The 16,356-nt window shown below is 40.8% G+C and overlaps 1 protein-coding gene across 3 annotated transcripts in view; it reads left to right on the top strand.

The window, feature by feature from the left end:
* Positions 1-5,678: 5,678 nt before the first annotated feature.
* Positions 5,679-16,356, top strand: part of LOC129846461 (zinc finger protein 658B-like) — a 42,939-nt gene continuing 32,261 nt past the window's right edge. The window contains exons 1-3 of one of the 3 annotated variants that reach the window (XM_055914400.1): positions 5,679-5,767; positions 8,321-8,567; positions 13,246-16,179. In XM_055914400.1, coding sequence (XP_055770375.1) covers positions 8,465-8,567; positions 13,246-14,813 — 1,671 coding nt within the window. In that variant the 5' untranslated portion in view covers positions 5,679-5,767; positions 8,321-8,464 and the 3' untranslated portion in view covers positions 14,814-16,179. Of the gene's footprint in view, positions 8,568-13,245; positions 16,180-16,356 lie in introns of those variants that run through there. The other 2 variants (XM_055914398.1, XM_055914397.1) reach the window with 2 other exon arrangements.

The following is a 16,356-nucleotide window of genomic DNA, read 5'->3' on the forward strand; positions in this document are numbered from 1 at the left end:
CCTCTTCTCTTTAGTATTCAGTTCTTCATATTAGATCTGACAGTATGAATGGTTCTTATGGTTGTATTCAGTTCTTCATATTAGATCTGACAGTATGAATGGTTCTTATGGTTGTATTCAGTTCTTCATATTAGATCAGACAGTATGAATGGTTCTTATGGTTGTATTCAGTTCTTCATATTAGATCTGACAGTATGAATGGTTCTTATGGTTGTATTCAGTTCTTCATATTAGATCTGACAGTATGAATGGTTCTTATGGGCTGAGTGCCTGGAGTGTTTTTGTATGACTACAGTCAGGAGTTCTCTCTGACCCTGTGATGTCACCAGCACATTAAGTACATTCATCTTAAGATAGCCAGGTGAGACAACCACATATCACAGTGAATACATTTCTCATCAATTTGTCAGTGGCACAGTATTATTACTATTATTATTATTTGTATTATTATTGTTATTATTTGTATTTTTTTGGGGGGGGGGGGGGGTTGTCTTTAAAGACATAGGGTTTCAGACCTTTTCGGGCAGATGGGCAGGGACTCTGCTGTCCTTGCATCAGAGGGAAGCTGGTGCCACCATTGGGGTGCCAGGACAGAGAAGTGCTTTGACTGGGCTGAGTGGGAGCTTGACCTCCTGTAGCAGTGGGACGGCCATGAGACCAGAGGTGGCAGAACTGAGTGCTCAGGTTGGGATTCAGGGTTTGAGCATCGCCTGAAGGTAGAGATGGGGCTGTTCTTCTTGCTGCACCTTAAGTAAACACCATTGTCTTGTAGTGGATGTGAGCTTCGGCTGGAAGCCAGTGGAATGTACGGAGGAGCAGGATGACATGGGGGAACTTGGGAAGGTTAAACACCCAGATGGACTGCAGTGTTCTAGATAAGTTCAGTGGCGACCCATCATTCAGGGCAGGTGGGCCATCTGTTTTGAGCCCCACAGTTTTAGCGATAAAAAAGTGAGAAAAAATGATCTGTTTGCAAACAATGTAAAAAACATGTAATTGAGTTGTTAATAAAGCCGTATACAAACATGGTCTCTTTTTTGTTTTCTTGAGTAGGCAGCTCCAAAATGCAGGTGTTTCAGCCTAGCTCAGTGCTTTCTGTGGAGGTGGGGCAAGCCAGCAGAAAATACAGAGCTTTGTGTTGTGATTGGCTCAGTGTTCTGTCATTCATGGGGACAATACGTCACTGCCAAGTCTAAGGGTAGAACTTAAAATTCAAGCCGCTTGGGTGCTGCCATAGACTTACATTGGATGTACCCATCCAAGAAGGCTCAAGGTCGTTGTCCACAGAGAAAATAACATCAAATCATGTGATATCTACAGTCGCTTTGATTGGACTGATCATGTCATCATCATACTTTCAAAATCTGATCTAACAGTCATCATCATGGATCAAGTCGACAATCTACTGGCAAATCCTTTTTAATCTTTGTCATATGAAGAGAAATAATGAGAAATTATAGATTAAACGTGTCGGTTCTCACCGGCCATTGGACATAAACATTACATAAACATTACCCAAATCTGAGATGAAGGGGCTCTTTTCCTAGTTTAAAATTGTAAACATTCAACATTGGCCGTGCTGTCAATGAAGCTTGATTTGTGCCGCGCTCAAAACAACTTAATTCGGTACTGCAACATCTGACTAGAGTGAGTTCAAGACAACTGGGAACTCGGGGGAAAACAAGCTACGACTGAGAAAATAGGTTTTGAACTTTCATCCAACTCGGAATTGTAAATTGGGAACTCGGGCCGCTTTCTACAGCTACGACATGAAGATCACTGACGTCATCATGATTCCATTTTTTCCCCCGAGTTGCCAGTTGTCTTGAAAGCACCATAAATCCAGAGAATGCCAGACTTTGATGACAAAGTTTGATGACAAAATATGCCCACGATGGACTGCCGCGTCACCTTCCTGTTCAAGTGAGCACAACACAACAAGGTGAGTCCAAAAATGTCTTGTCTGCTGCTGCATAAATGATGTAATATTCCAGGGAGATGTGTATACTGTAGCTAAGAAAGTAATACTAAGTGTAGTAAGATGTTAGTAGCCCATGTGCCTCACCCTAATCATTTGGTCTATTTTCACCTCTTAATTTTGCCTACTGTTCTGACTTGGTGGTTCACATGTAGCCTATAACCTGTTTTTGAGAAATGTAATCATTGAATATTGTAAGGCTTTTCATTGTCTGCTTATATGCCCCTTAATTTATCCTACGGTTTGACTTGGCGTACAGGGAGAACACTGTAAGAACGGCCCATGTTCTGAATTCTGTTGCTTTGCATTTCAAAAGGGCAAATAGTTATATTGACTCCATCCTAGCTCGCTCATTAATGTCTTAATCGAAATTACAGATTGCCTCTTATCCGCTTTTCGTCCCCTTATGCCATAGTTTGTACATCTCAATTGTCAGTAGAAACCACATTTGTTGAAGCAAGTCAGCCATGTTTTTTTTAAAGGCAGTAAATGAGGCTGAATGAACTGTTTTGTTGCCAGACAAGGCTCCGCTGATAGCCAGGTGTAGTAGTGGTAAATTGTTGCTACTATGCTGTTGGGTCAGCTTTATGTGGGACCTAACAGTTTGTGGGCACCGTTATTGTGCAATTAATGTATTGTTTAGTATTGTTTTGTGTAGTGGCTTTGCTGGCATGCATCCCACTTTTTAATTTAATCAGGCAAGTCAGTTAAGAACAAATTCTTATTTACAATGACGGCCAACCCCGGACGATGCTGGGCCAATTGTGCGCTTCCCTATGGGACTCACAATCACGGCCGGATGTGATTCAGCCTGGATTCGAACCAGGGTCTGTAGTGATGCCTCTTGCACTGAGATGCAGTTTCTTAGACAGTTGAGCCACCCGGGAGCCGCTAAAAGGTTTGCGCCCAACGTCGGGCAGGAGTTTGACGGCACAAGCGGGGAGCCCAGCCAACAGAGGTTTGAGAAATGTATTGCTATTCTTCCCCAGAACTGTGCCTGGCCGAAAACCTGTCTCGAAGCTCGACGGACAATTTCTTCGACCTCATTGCTTGGATTTTGCTCTGACATGCACTGTCAACTGTGGGACCTTATACAGACAGGTGTGTTCCTTTCCAAATCATGTCCAATCATTTGAATTTACCACAGGTGGATTCCAGTCAACTTGTAGAAACATCTCAAGGATGATCAATGGAAACAGGGTGCACTTGAGCTCAATTTTGAGTCTCAGAGCAAAGGGTCTGAAAACTTGTGCAAATGAGGTATTCATTTTTATAAATTTGCTAAAATATTCGCTTTGTCATTATGGGGTATTGTGTGTATATTGATGAAGGGTAAAAAAAGTATTAAAATGTGGAAAAAGTGGGTCTTGTATAATGCCCCGTATATGCTTTAAATTACAAATTTACAAAACTGTAGTGATAAACACAATGAAATAATGGAAAATGCATGTCCAATGGTTATCTCTGTATGAGTATTATCCACATTAAAACACCTAGATAGAGCAGTGGTTATCTCTGTATTAGTATTATCTCTGTATTACCCACATTAAAACACCTAGGTAGAGCAGTGGTTATCGCTGTATTAGTATTATCTCTGTATTACCCACATTAAAACACCTAGGTAGAGCAGAGAGGACAGATTATGTGGCTTTGCAACACACAGGTATTTCATCTCCACACTGGGATGATTTTAACAGTGCAACGCCACACAGTCCTCATGCCGCTCAGGTAGGAGAGTACCAGAAATAAATGAATAAAAAACACAAAACTAATGAAGGAACACACAGTCACCAACAATATATCCCTGGCGTCAATAGTTTCAACTGGCTCAGCTCGCTGTTACAGTACAGCACCACCAAATTCAATTTATTAAGTAACCGTCTGTCTTATGTAACCATAAAAACGTAATATATCACACTATTTTGAGAGTCCCTGATTTATATTTACTATGTTACATCTAGTCTATGAGACGAGGCTGCACCTTAACCTACATTATAAACACGCAGATCAAGAGGTGTGTTTTCCCTTCAGCATCTGCATGTGGCATTAGCTCACCCACCTCACATCATGAATCTAAAATAGTTAATAACTTTGGCTGTGAGTGATGGGAAAAATCAGACTCTAAGGCAATTACTTGAATAATTCAATGAATGTTTTGTTAACAAACTTGATGATAAAAAATGTTTTTTTTTAAATGTAACTTCGCTATGGGGCCTTCAATGGGAATTGGGCCGTGCTTCAGCTGAACTGCAGTACCGAAAATGCCCTCTGAGCACAGTGGAAAGCATGCTTATAGACTGGAAGCCTGCCCCCTTGATCCGAGAAGGGTGTAATTGCAGACAGCAATTAGGGGCGTTCGCTGATATCGGGTGTTTCATGATATCAGGTTTACACCAATTGATGCTCCCCATTGGTCCGTGGCCGTTTCCTTTGCGTTGGAACAACACTTGTTGACAGATGTAGCATTGTAGCTAAGCCTAACCCTTTTCCTAACCTTAATCTCAGTCTCCTAAGCGCCATGTTAGTTATCCAAACCTGCATGGTTAACAAATCCCTAACCCTCACCCTTTTCCTAAGCTTAACCTCAGACTCCTAACCTGCCAAGCTAATTCACCTAACTGCCACTTTAATTATCCTAACCTGTTATGTATGCTATGTGCCTACTTCAATACAAAATAAACTCCATCAGTTTCATAACACCGGATCTGACCACTGGCATTTATCAATTTTTCTTATATCAGGGAACATCCACATCAAGAAACAGTACAGTAGTTCTCCTACTGGGAGGCGCTGGAAATAGTTGAAAGAGCGACTGGTGCTGAGGAAGCTATGGCAGTGGATGCCCCGCAACCTGTTGAGATTCATAATGTCGTTTACCAGTTAAAGGATACCGATTGTAAAGATTAATTGTACGTGCGGCTGAAAGGTTTTTGGGAGTTCAGGAATTGACATTGGAAGCATTGCACGCAGTGGTGGAAAAAGTACCCAATTGTCATACTTGAGTAAAAGTAAAGATACTTGAGTCCTTTCTTATCAAGGTAAAAGTGAAAGCAACCCAGTAAAATACTACTTGAGTAAAAGTCTAAAAGTATTTGGTTTCGACATATACATAAGTATCAAAAGTAAATGTAATTGCTAAAATATACTTATGTATCAAAAGTAAAAGTATAAATAATGTAATAAATAAAACCCTACTCCTCCACCAGAGCGTCCAGTGTGGCTCTGAACGCTCCGAGAGCGATACGAACTGACAATCTGACAACGCTCTGAATTTACGAACGTCCAAGCGCACTCTGCCACTCCAGATTGAATTTAAGATCACACCCATAATTTACTAACAAAGCATTTATGTTTAGTGAGTCCGACAGATCAGATGCAGTAGGGATGTGTGAATTGAACAATTTTCCTATATACATCATACACTGTAGTTTGAATAGGACTGTGACTGAAGATGTTCCACCCTACGAGGCCCATGAGACTGTGTAGGGATGTGAATTGAATAGGACTGTGACTGAAGGAGTGGGAAGTTTTTATTTATCTATTTTTGTATTTTGTTTTGATGTTGTTCCCCCTGCCCTTTTCCTCATTGGACGTGTATCTTTGTCTAAAGTTTACTAACCGTACAGTAGGTGGCGGCAGACACGTTATATTTGTGTAAATGTCAGTGTACCAGAGAAGAAGACGCTGTTGTACTGTCGTAGAGTGGAACAGGAAGTTCCAGGTGGAAAACGACAGAACTGTGTTGTTATGTCGATAGTGGTTGTGTCCGTTTCAACTGTATTATTGTAGGTATGTAATAGAATGTTTAAACTTTCTAATGTCGAAAGAATATATAACATGCTAGGTAACAAATCCGTCAAGGTATTTTCACGTTTGGTAAAGGTTTAAATTGTATGTTTTATTTTGGGGTCAAACCGAGTGAGTGAAGAACGTGTTTAAAAACGATTTTACAAGTCACTTAGGTAGACTTCGGGTTTGTATGAGTGTATGAACATAATTTCGTCAGTCATTTAAAAAAGATTCCACTTATTTGAGTTCGTTTTTACATGTTCTTGGTTTTGTGTAAAATGTTGTTTATGAGCTGGTAAATAGCCTCGTCCGAACCATCCTGATCTCGCGAGTTTACATACACTGTTTCGTAAATGTAAGCTCGCGAGATCAGTATGATTCGGACGAGGCTCTTCAAATGGCGGCTTCAACGGTTTCGGTCGTCTCTCTCTAGGAGTTTATTCGTGGTGAAATGGCGACATGAGGCTGTGTGATGGAGTGTCAAAATAGAGGGAAGCTAACTGAAGTTATCCTTCTCCATTTGGAGAGAGAGGCTAACTGCATGGAATGGCGTCGATTAATGCGGATGAATCGGAGCACGTATCAAACTCATTCCATGGAGGACCAAGTGTCTGCGGGTTTTCGCTCCACCCTTGTGCTTGTTTAATGAATGAAGGTCACTAATTATAAAGGAACTCCCCTCATCTGATTGTCTAGGTTATAATTGAAATGGAGAAGAAAAAAAATACCAGCGGAGACTCGGCCCTCAATGGAATGAGTTTGACACCCCATAAACAATGGAAATTGAGAGAGAGTTTGAGAAGCAACAGCTGCGCTGGATTGCGATCAATGTGGGCGACAGTTCTGATTAAATGGAGCGGGAGGATGAGGGCCTAGTATGTGAATGGTCTGTAGTGGAAAGACAGGAAGAACAGAGTAGTAATGTGTCACAGTGGAAAGTTGGGATGGTGTTTGAGGAGACAACAGGGCCTGATTTACACCCTATCTGATTAACCAAGGCCATAAAGAGAGAGGTGAAGTTAAACTGGGCTGCATCTGTGTAAATGAGAACTTGTTCTGAACTATTCTACCTGGTTAAATAATGGTGAAATAAAACATTTAAGATGGCAGATTGTTAATATCATGTGCTAGTCAGGTTCAGCAAGGGAATATTATTCAATTGGAAAATCATAATGGGACGAAGCTCAGAAGCCATGACCCTGGAGCTTATGCTAAATTGAAGGGAGTAATCTCTGAGGTCCCAATATCTATGTCCATGGATGATATTGTTAAAGAACATGTGGAGACAGAGTGGTTGAAGCCTAAAGGTTGATCAGTAGGAAAGAGATGGTTAAAGAAGTGAAAGCTTATCAGTGCTGTTGAGGTTTGAGAAGGTTTTGTCTGGAAAAGTACAGAATAGGATTCCTTAGCTTCAATGTCAGAGATTTTGACCCAGCCTCATCAATCAACCAATCAAATGTATTTATAAAGCCCTTCTTACATCAGCTGATGTCACAGTGCTGTACAGAAAACCAGCCTAAAACCCCAAACAGCAAGGTGTAGAAGCACAGTGGCTAGGAAAACCTCTCTAGAAAGGCCATAACCTAGGACGAAACCTTGAGAGGAACCAGGCTATGAGGGGTGGCCAGACCTCTTCTGGCTGGAGATTATAACAGAACATGGCCAAGATGTTCAAATGTTCATAGATGACAAGCAGTGTCAAATAATAATAATCACAGTGGTTGTCGAGGGTGCAACAGGTCAGCACCTCAGGAGTAAATGTCAGTTGGCTTTTCATAGCCTATCATTCAGAGTATCTCTACCGCTCCTGCCGTCTCTAGAGAGTTGAAAACAGCACGTCTGGTGAACAGGTCAGGCTTCCATAGCCGCAGGCAGAACAGTTGACACTGGAGCAGCAACGGAGAATCATCACCGTGTTTTTAAATGCCAAAGAATGGGACATGTAGCTGTTGAGTGAAAAGATGTGCCAAGTGGCTGGTCCTGTAGTAAGAGGACCTACTGTCAGACTGATGGAGCTTCCATGGCTGGTCCCGTAGTAAGAGGACCTACTGTTAGACTGATGGAGCTTCCATGGCTGGTCCTGTAGTAAGAGGACCTACTGTCAGACTGATGGAGCTTCCATGGCTGGTCTTGTAGTAAGAGGACCTACTGTCAGACTAATGGAGCTTCCATGGTTGGTCTTGTAGTAAGAGGACCTACTGTCAGACTGATGGAGCTTCCATGGCTGGTCCCGTAGTAAGAGACAAGGTTATTCAGGAAAATAGTACATAGTGCTGCCTGAAACATACTGCAATCTTGTACTAAATGGTTTTTGAGTCATTTATGCATTTATGTGAATTTAGGAAATCTACTATAGATTAAGTGCACTTATGTTGTGCAATTTAAAATGTGTACTTTGTGTCTAATGTGAATTAATGTTTTGTCAAGGATTAGCTACCTGATCTACTGAAATTAGATAACTGAACAAGAAAAATGAGAAACTATTTTTACAGAATAAAGTGCCAGAACTGTCAAGAAAATAACTTTTGTGTCCGTTTGTCTTTATTACTACAGGCCGACTCATTAAGTGTGAATTCGGTAATATCAACAGTGAGGACAAACCCAGCCTGCCTCTCTCCTTCCACACTGAGTAGAAACCTACAGTCACTGGGTCCTGATTGTGACAGTGGAGCCCAGTTTGCACTGCAGGATCCAGAGATGGCATCAGTGAAGCTGGAGGACTGCAGTCAAACACTGGAGCTGAATGTCAACATTAAAGATGAAGAAGAGGAGGATGAGATTAGGACAACTGTTAGTCATGGTAAGAGCAGGTTCTATCTATAAATTATCTTCATAAATTAGACCTCCATAAATTATGACCAGTCTATTGCTAGGTAGAATTCTGTAAATCTGACATCACACATCCCTGAAAACCTCAAGACTTCACAGCGAAGCAAAATATTTTAAAACTTGTAACGCCTGCCTTTGCCCAAACATTGTCTCAAAAACGTTGAAAATGTTTAATACCCTCAATCACCAAGTTAGGCATACCTCATTTCAAAATAGGCCATGGCATCATCAATGTCAATATTGAATTATAATTTGTTTGCTGCACAGAATATCAGATCTCAACGATTGGAGAAGTGATGAACATAACCAGTAGACTACCACATCCTGATTTATATCTGATACATATATATTTTATATTTTATATATCAAGTTGTAGAAACATCTCAAGGATGATCAGGTGCATCCTGTTTCCACTGAACTCAATTTTGAGTCTGTCTTGTTTTTTTAATTTGTAAAAATTTGCCAAAATTTCTAACCCTGTTTTAGCTTTGTCATTATGGGGTATTGTGTGTTGATTGCGGAGGATATTTTATCTAATTTTAGAATAAGCCTGTAACATAACAATGTGGAAAAAGTCAAGGGGTTTGAATACTTTCCGAGGGCACTGTCAGGCCCCTTCCCATTTTTCCCATTTTGGTACGTTACAGCCTTATTCTAAAATTGATTACATGTTTTTCCTCGTCAATCTACACACAATACCTCTTAATGACAAAGCAAAAACAGGTTTTTAGAAATTCTTGCAAATTAAAAAAAAAAAATGATAAGGATTTCTTATTTACGTAAGTTTTTCCAGACCCTTTGCTATGAGATGATCCTTGAGATGTTTCTACAACTTGGAGTCCACCTGTGGTAAATTCAATTGATGGATATGATTTGGACAGGCACACACCTGTCTATTTAAGGTCCCACAGTTGACAGTGCATGTCAGAGTAAAAAACCAAGTCATGAGGTCGAAGGATTTGTCCGTAGAGCTCCGTGACAGGATTGTGTCGGCACAGATCTGGGGACCGGTACCAAAACATTTCTGCAGCATTAAAGGTCCCCAAGAACACAGAGGCCTCCATCATCCTTCAATGGAAGAAGTTTGGAACCACCAAGACTCTTCCTAGATCTGGCCACCCGGCCAAACTGAGCAATCGGGGGAGAAGGGCCTTGGTCAGGGAGGTGGCCAAGAACCCGATGGTCACTCTGACAGAGCTCAGAGTTCCTCTATGGAACTCTTCCTCTATGTAGAGTGCCCAGATGGAAGCCACTGCTCAGTAAAAGGCACATGACAGTCCGCTTGGAGTTCGTCAAAAGGCACCTAAATGACTCGGACCATGAGAAACAAGATTCTCTGGTCTGATGAAACCAAAATGTAACTCTTTGGCCTGAATGCCAAGCGTCATGTCTGGAACTAACCGGTCACCATCCCTACGGTGAAGCATGGTGATGGCAGCAGCATGCTGTGGGGATGTTTTTCAGCAGCAGGGACTGGGTGACTAGTCAGGATCAAGGGACAGATGAACGTAGCAAAGTATAGAAAGATCCTTGATGAAAACCTACTTGAAAGAGCTCGGGACCTCAGACTGGGGTGAAGGTTCACCTTCCAACAGGACAACGACCCTAAGCACACAGCCAAGACAACGTGGGAGGGGCTTCGGTACAAGTCTCAATGTCATTGAGTGGCCCAGCCAGAGCCCGGACTTGAACCCGATCAAACATCTCTGGAGAGACCTGAAAATAGCTTTGCAGAGACGCTCCTCATCCAACCTGGCAGAGCTTGAGAGGATCTGCAGAGAATGTGAGAAACTCCCCAAATACAGGTGTGCCAAGCTTGTAGCTTCATACCCAACAAGACTCAAGGCTGTAATCGCTGCCAGAGGTGCTTCAACTAACTATTGTGTAAAGGGTCTGAATACTTACGTAAATGTAATATTTCAGTTATTTCTAAAAACCTGTTTTTGCCCTGTCATTATGGGGTATTGCGATGTCATTATGGGGTATTGGGATGTCATTATGGGGTATTGGGATGTCATTATGGGGTATTGCGATGTCATTATGGGGTATTGTGATGCCATTATGGGGTATTGTTTGTAGATTGCTGAGAAGAAAAAAAACGATTTAATCAATTTTAGAATAAGGCTGTAATGTAACAAGACGTGGAAAAAATCAAGGGGTCTGAATACTTTTTGAATAAATTGTAGATCTTATTTCATGCTACTGAGACTTGGATGGCACCAGTATTTCCAGCATTTGTTTTATTTACTGTGTTATCTGGAGTGATCAGAGAGTAGACTAAAGAAGTGAAGTAGACAAACTGCCAGTGTTTTTGAAGTTATATGAAATGAGTCTGTGTAGTTACTAACCCTTGTGATAGTAAGTGGAGGATGATATAGCTCATAATTTTCACGACTTTTGCCTCTTTTTAGTTTTTGACTCCTACCCAGTTTCAGAATAGTTTTATTCCCATTCCCATACAACCTACTGAAATGAATACATACACTACCGTTGAAAAATCTAGGGTCACTTAGAAATGTCCTTGTTCTTGATAGAAAATTACTTTTTTCCCCTCCATTAAAATAACATCAAATTGATCATTAATACAGTAGACATTGTTAATGTTGTAAATGACTATTGTAGCTGGAAACGGGGGATTTTTTTTTTATTGGAATATCTACATAGGTGTACAGAAGCCCATTATCAGCAACCATCACTCCTGTGATCCAATGGCATGTTGTGTTAGCTAATCCAAGTTGATCATTTTAAAAGGCTAATTGATCATTAGAAAACCTTTTTGCAATTATGTTAGCACAGCTGAAAACTGTGGTTCTGATTAAAGAAGCAATAAAACTGGCCATCTTTAGACTAGTTGAGTTTCTGGGTCATTTGTCGGTTCGATTACAAGCTCAAAATGGCCAGAAACAAAGACCTTTCTTCTGAAACTCGTCAGTCTATTCTTGTTCTGAGAAATGAAGGCTATTCCAGGCGAGAAATTGCCACGAGACTGAAGATCTCGTACAACGCTGTGTACTACTCCCTTCAAAGAACATCGCAAACTGGCTTTAACCAGAATAGAAAATGGAGTGGGAGGCCCCGGTGCACAACTGGGCAAGAGGACAAGTACATTAGTGTCTAGTTGGAGAAACAGACGTCTCACAAGTCCTCAACTGGCAGCTTCATTAAATAGTACACGCAATACAACAGTCTCAACGTCAACTGTGAAGAGGCGACTCCGGGATGCTGGCCTTCTAGACACTATTCTGGTTAGAGCCAGTCTGCGCTGTTCTGTGAAGGGAGTAGTACACAGCGTTGTACGAGATCTTCAGCCGTTTCCAGCTACAATGGTCATTTACAACATTAACAATGTCTACACTGTATTTCTGATCATTTTGACATTATTTGAATGGACAATTTTTTAATTTTCTTTCAAGAACAAGGACATTTGTAAGTGACCCCAATCTTTTGAATTCATTCATTTATTTCACCACTAATGGTAGTGTATTTATTTGTATATATAAATATATTTTTTAATTACCTTTATTTAACTTCCTTAGCATGCTGGTTATTGTCCTGAATTTCGGATGACTGACGTGCCCAAAGTAAACTGCCTGTAAACTGCCCAGAAGCTAGGATATGCATATACTTGATAGCATTGGATAGAAAACACTCTGAAGTTTCTAAAACTGTTAAAATAATGTCTGTGGGTATAAAAGAACTGAAATGGCAGGCGAAAACCTTAAGGAAAATCCTTACGGATTTCTTTTTTGTGGAGGTCACAGGTTTTTTTCAATGCTTGCCAATGGGATATACAAATAGATAGGACCCAGATTGCAGTTCCTATGGCTTCCACTAGATATCACCAGTCCTTAGAATGGGTTTCAGGTATTTGTAGTTTTTCCAAGGTGTCCCCCATTAGAAAAGTAGTCATGTTGCGCGCATCAACGAGAGTGCACTCTTTGTTATTTATTTTCGCTATTGAACAGACTATTCTCCGTCTTAAATATGATTTTTTATTTAGATATTAGAATACCTGAGGATTAATTAGAAACATCGTTTGACTTGTTTGGATGAACTTTACTGGTAACCTTTTGGATTTGTTTGTGTGCATGTTGAACGAGTTAATTACTGAATCAAGCGCGCCAACTAAACTGACATTTTTGGGATATAATGAAAGACTTTATCGAACAAAACGACCATTCATTGTGTAGCCTGGGACCCTTGGAATTGCAATCAGAGGAAGATCTTCAAAAGTAAGTGATTTATTTAATTGCTGTCTGTGATTTTGAAAACAGGTTAACTAGGCAAGTAAGTTAAGAACAAATTCTTATTTTCAAGGACGACCTTTTACCTTGTCAGCTCAGGGATTTGATCTTGCAACCTTTCGGTTGCTCTAACCACTAGGCTACCTGTCACCCGGTATGGCCAGAAGAGGAATGGTCACCGCTCTGAGCCTGGTTCCTCTCTAGGTTTCTTCCAAGGTTCCTGCTTTCTAGAGATTTTTTTGTGGCCACTGTGCTTCTACATCTGCATTGCTTGCTCTTTGTGGATTTTAGGCTGGGTTTCTGTTAAGCACTTTGTGAAAACTACTGATGTAAAAAGGGCTTCATTAAATACATTTGATTGACATGTATATCACACCAACTGACTGGTTCTTCTGATGTTCACAGGATACCATGTTGAGACATTCTCTACATCCAGAGATCAACTGCAGGAAGATCAGAGAGATAAGAAGTCTCATCACTGCCCACATTGTGAAGAGATTTTCCCATTTCTATCAAAGCTAAAAATACACCTAAAAATACACACAGGAGAGAAGCCTTACTCCTGCTCTGACTGTGGAAAATGTTTCAAAACATCAACTCAGCTAAAACTTAATCAGAGAACACACACAGGAGAGAAGCCTTATTACTGCTCTGACTGTGGAAAACGTTTTAAAACATCAACTCAGCTAAAAGTTCATCAGAGAACACACACAGGAGAGAAGCCTTATTACTGCTCTGACTGTGGGGCGAGTTTCTCTCATCTGGGCACCTTACAAGCACACCAACGTATACACACAGGAGAGAAGCCTTATTACTGTTCTGACTGTGGAACTAGTTTCTCTCAATTTTCCCACTTAAAAACACATGAACGTGTACATACAGGAGAGAAACCTTACGTCTGCTCTGACTGTGGAAAATGCTTCACAACATCAAGTGATCTAAAAGTTCATCAGAGAACACACACAGGAGCGAAGCCTTATTCTTGCTCTGAATGTGGAAAATGTTTTAAAACATCAAATGAACTGAAAGTTCATCAGAGAACACACACGGGAGAGAAGCCTTACGTCTGCTCTGACTGTGGGAAGAGTTTCTCCCAATTTTATACCTTAAAAACACATGAACGTATACATACAGGAGAGAAGCCTTACTCCTGCTCTGACTGTGTAAAATATTTCAAAACGTCAACTGAGCTAAAAGTTCATCGGAGAACACACACAGGAGAGAAGCCGTATTGCTGCTCTGACTGTGGAAAATGTTTAAAAACATTAAATGAGCTAAAAGTTCATCAGAGAACACACACAGGAGAGAAGCCTTACGTCTGCTTTGACTGTGGAACTAGTTTTTCTCAACTTTCCCATTTAAAATCACATGAACGTATACATACAGGGGAGAAGCCATACTCCTGCTCTGACTGTGGAAAATGTTTTAAAACATTATATGAGCTAAGAGTTCATCAGAGAACACACAACGGAGAGAAGCCTTACGTCTGCTCTGACTGTGGAAAATGCTTCACAACATCAACTGATCTAAAAGTTCATCAGAGAACACACTCAGCAGAGAAGCCTTACGTCTGCTCTGACTGTGGAACTAGTTTCTCGCAACTTTCCCACTTAAAATCACATGATCGTATACATACAGGGGAGAAGCCATACTCCTGCGCTGACTGTGGAAAATGCTTCAAAACATCAACTGTGCTAACAGTTCATCACAGAACACACACAGGAGAGAAGCCTTATTACTGCTCTGACTGTGTAAAATGCTTCACAACATCAGCTAAGCTAAAACTTCATCAGAGAACACACACAGGAGAAAAGCCTTACTCCTGTTCTGACTGTGGTGTAAGTTTCTCTCGGCTTGATACCTTAACACACCAACAGATACATAAAGGAGAGAAGCCATACTCCTGCTCTGCCTGTGTAAAATGCTTCAAAACAGCAACTGAGCTAATAGTTCATCAGGGAACACACGCGTGAGAGATGCCGGCTTACGTCTTCCCTGACTTTTAGGTGAGTTTCTCTCATCATAGCAACTTAACACACCAATGTATACACACAGGAGAGAAGCATTACTCCTGCTCTGTGGAATGGTGGGCGTGTAACTCAAACTTCTAGCCAAAGTTTGCGTGTTTGAATCTCATCAAGGAGGACTTGGATTTCACATGACTGGGCAGGGGCTCGCCATGGGTGGGACTTGGGAGCCAGGCCCAGCCAATCAGCATGAGTTTTCCCCCACAAAAGGTCTTTATTACAGACAGAAATACTACTCAGCCCCCCCCCCTCCCCTCTCCAGACAATCCTGCAGGTGAAGAAGTCTTGGGCTACTGTGGTTACATGTGATCTGCAGTTCTGAGGCCGGTTGGATATACTGCCAAATTCTCTAAAAGGACGTTAGAGGTGACTTATGGTAGATATATAAATATTGAGTTCTCTGGCAACAGCTCTGGTGGATATTCCTGCAGTCATCATGACAATTGCACATTCCCTGAACTTGAGACATCTGTGACATTGTGTTGTGTGGCCTTTTATTGTCCCCCAGCACAAGGTGCACCCGTGTAATGATAATGCTGTTTTATCAGCATCTTGATATGCCACACCTATCAGGTGGATGGATTATATTGACAAAGCCTGAAATGCTCACTAACAGGGATATAAACCAAGTTGTGCACAACATTTGAGAGACATTAGCTTTTTGTGCATATGGAACATTGCTGGATTTTTTTATTTCAGCTCATGAAACCAACACTTTACATGTTTGGTTTATATTTTAGTTCAGTTTATATTGGTAGTCCAATGTAATGTAACCTAACATACTAAATGGAGTGGCACTGATGCTTTTTGTATAATATAATATGTTTTGCTCTGAGACCAGGTTGTCCCTCTGCAGTATTCTGTGGGAAAGAGCTAGTATACACTTTTTTTATTGAACCTTTATTTAACTAGGCAAGTCAGTTAAGAACCAATTCTTATTTACAATGATGTCCTAGGAACAGTGGGTTAACTGCCTTGTTCAGAGGCAAAACAACAGATTTTTACCTTGTCACCTCGGGGATTTGATCAAGCAACCTTTTGGTTACTGGCCCAATGCTCTAACCACTAGGCTACCTTACGCCCCTAACATGTATCAGATAGAGATGGTGTGATGATCACTTTTCACCACTAGTTTGGGGGGATTGTTTTACAACTTTATTTAATGAGACACAGTTTATGAAATTAATACATGTGTTTATTAATTGTCTTTAAAGCTAGATTAGTTATTTTAGTTACTGATCATGAATGTGTTTGGATAACTGCATTGAAGCAAACTTTATTGATCTGCTAATGAAAAATAACGTTACATGAATATGTACTGGTCAACCTCTTCTTCTCTTTAGTATTCAGTTCTTCATATTAGATCTGACAGTATGAATGGTTCTTATGGTTGTATTCAGTTCTTCATATTAGATCTGACAGTATGAATGGTTCTTATGGTTGTATTCAGTTCTTCATATTAGATCTGACAGTATGAATGGTTCTTATG

This window comes from Salvelinus fontinalis, unplaced genomic scaffold, assembly GCF_029448725.1.
Source record: "Salvelinus fontinalis isolate EN_2023a unplaced genomic scaffold, ASM2944872v1 scaffold_0558, whole genome shotgun sequence".
Taxonomy (NCBI): domain Eukaryota; kingdom Metazoa; phylum Chordata; class Actinopteri; order Salmoniformes; family Salmonidae; genus Salvelinus; species Salvelinus fontinalis.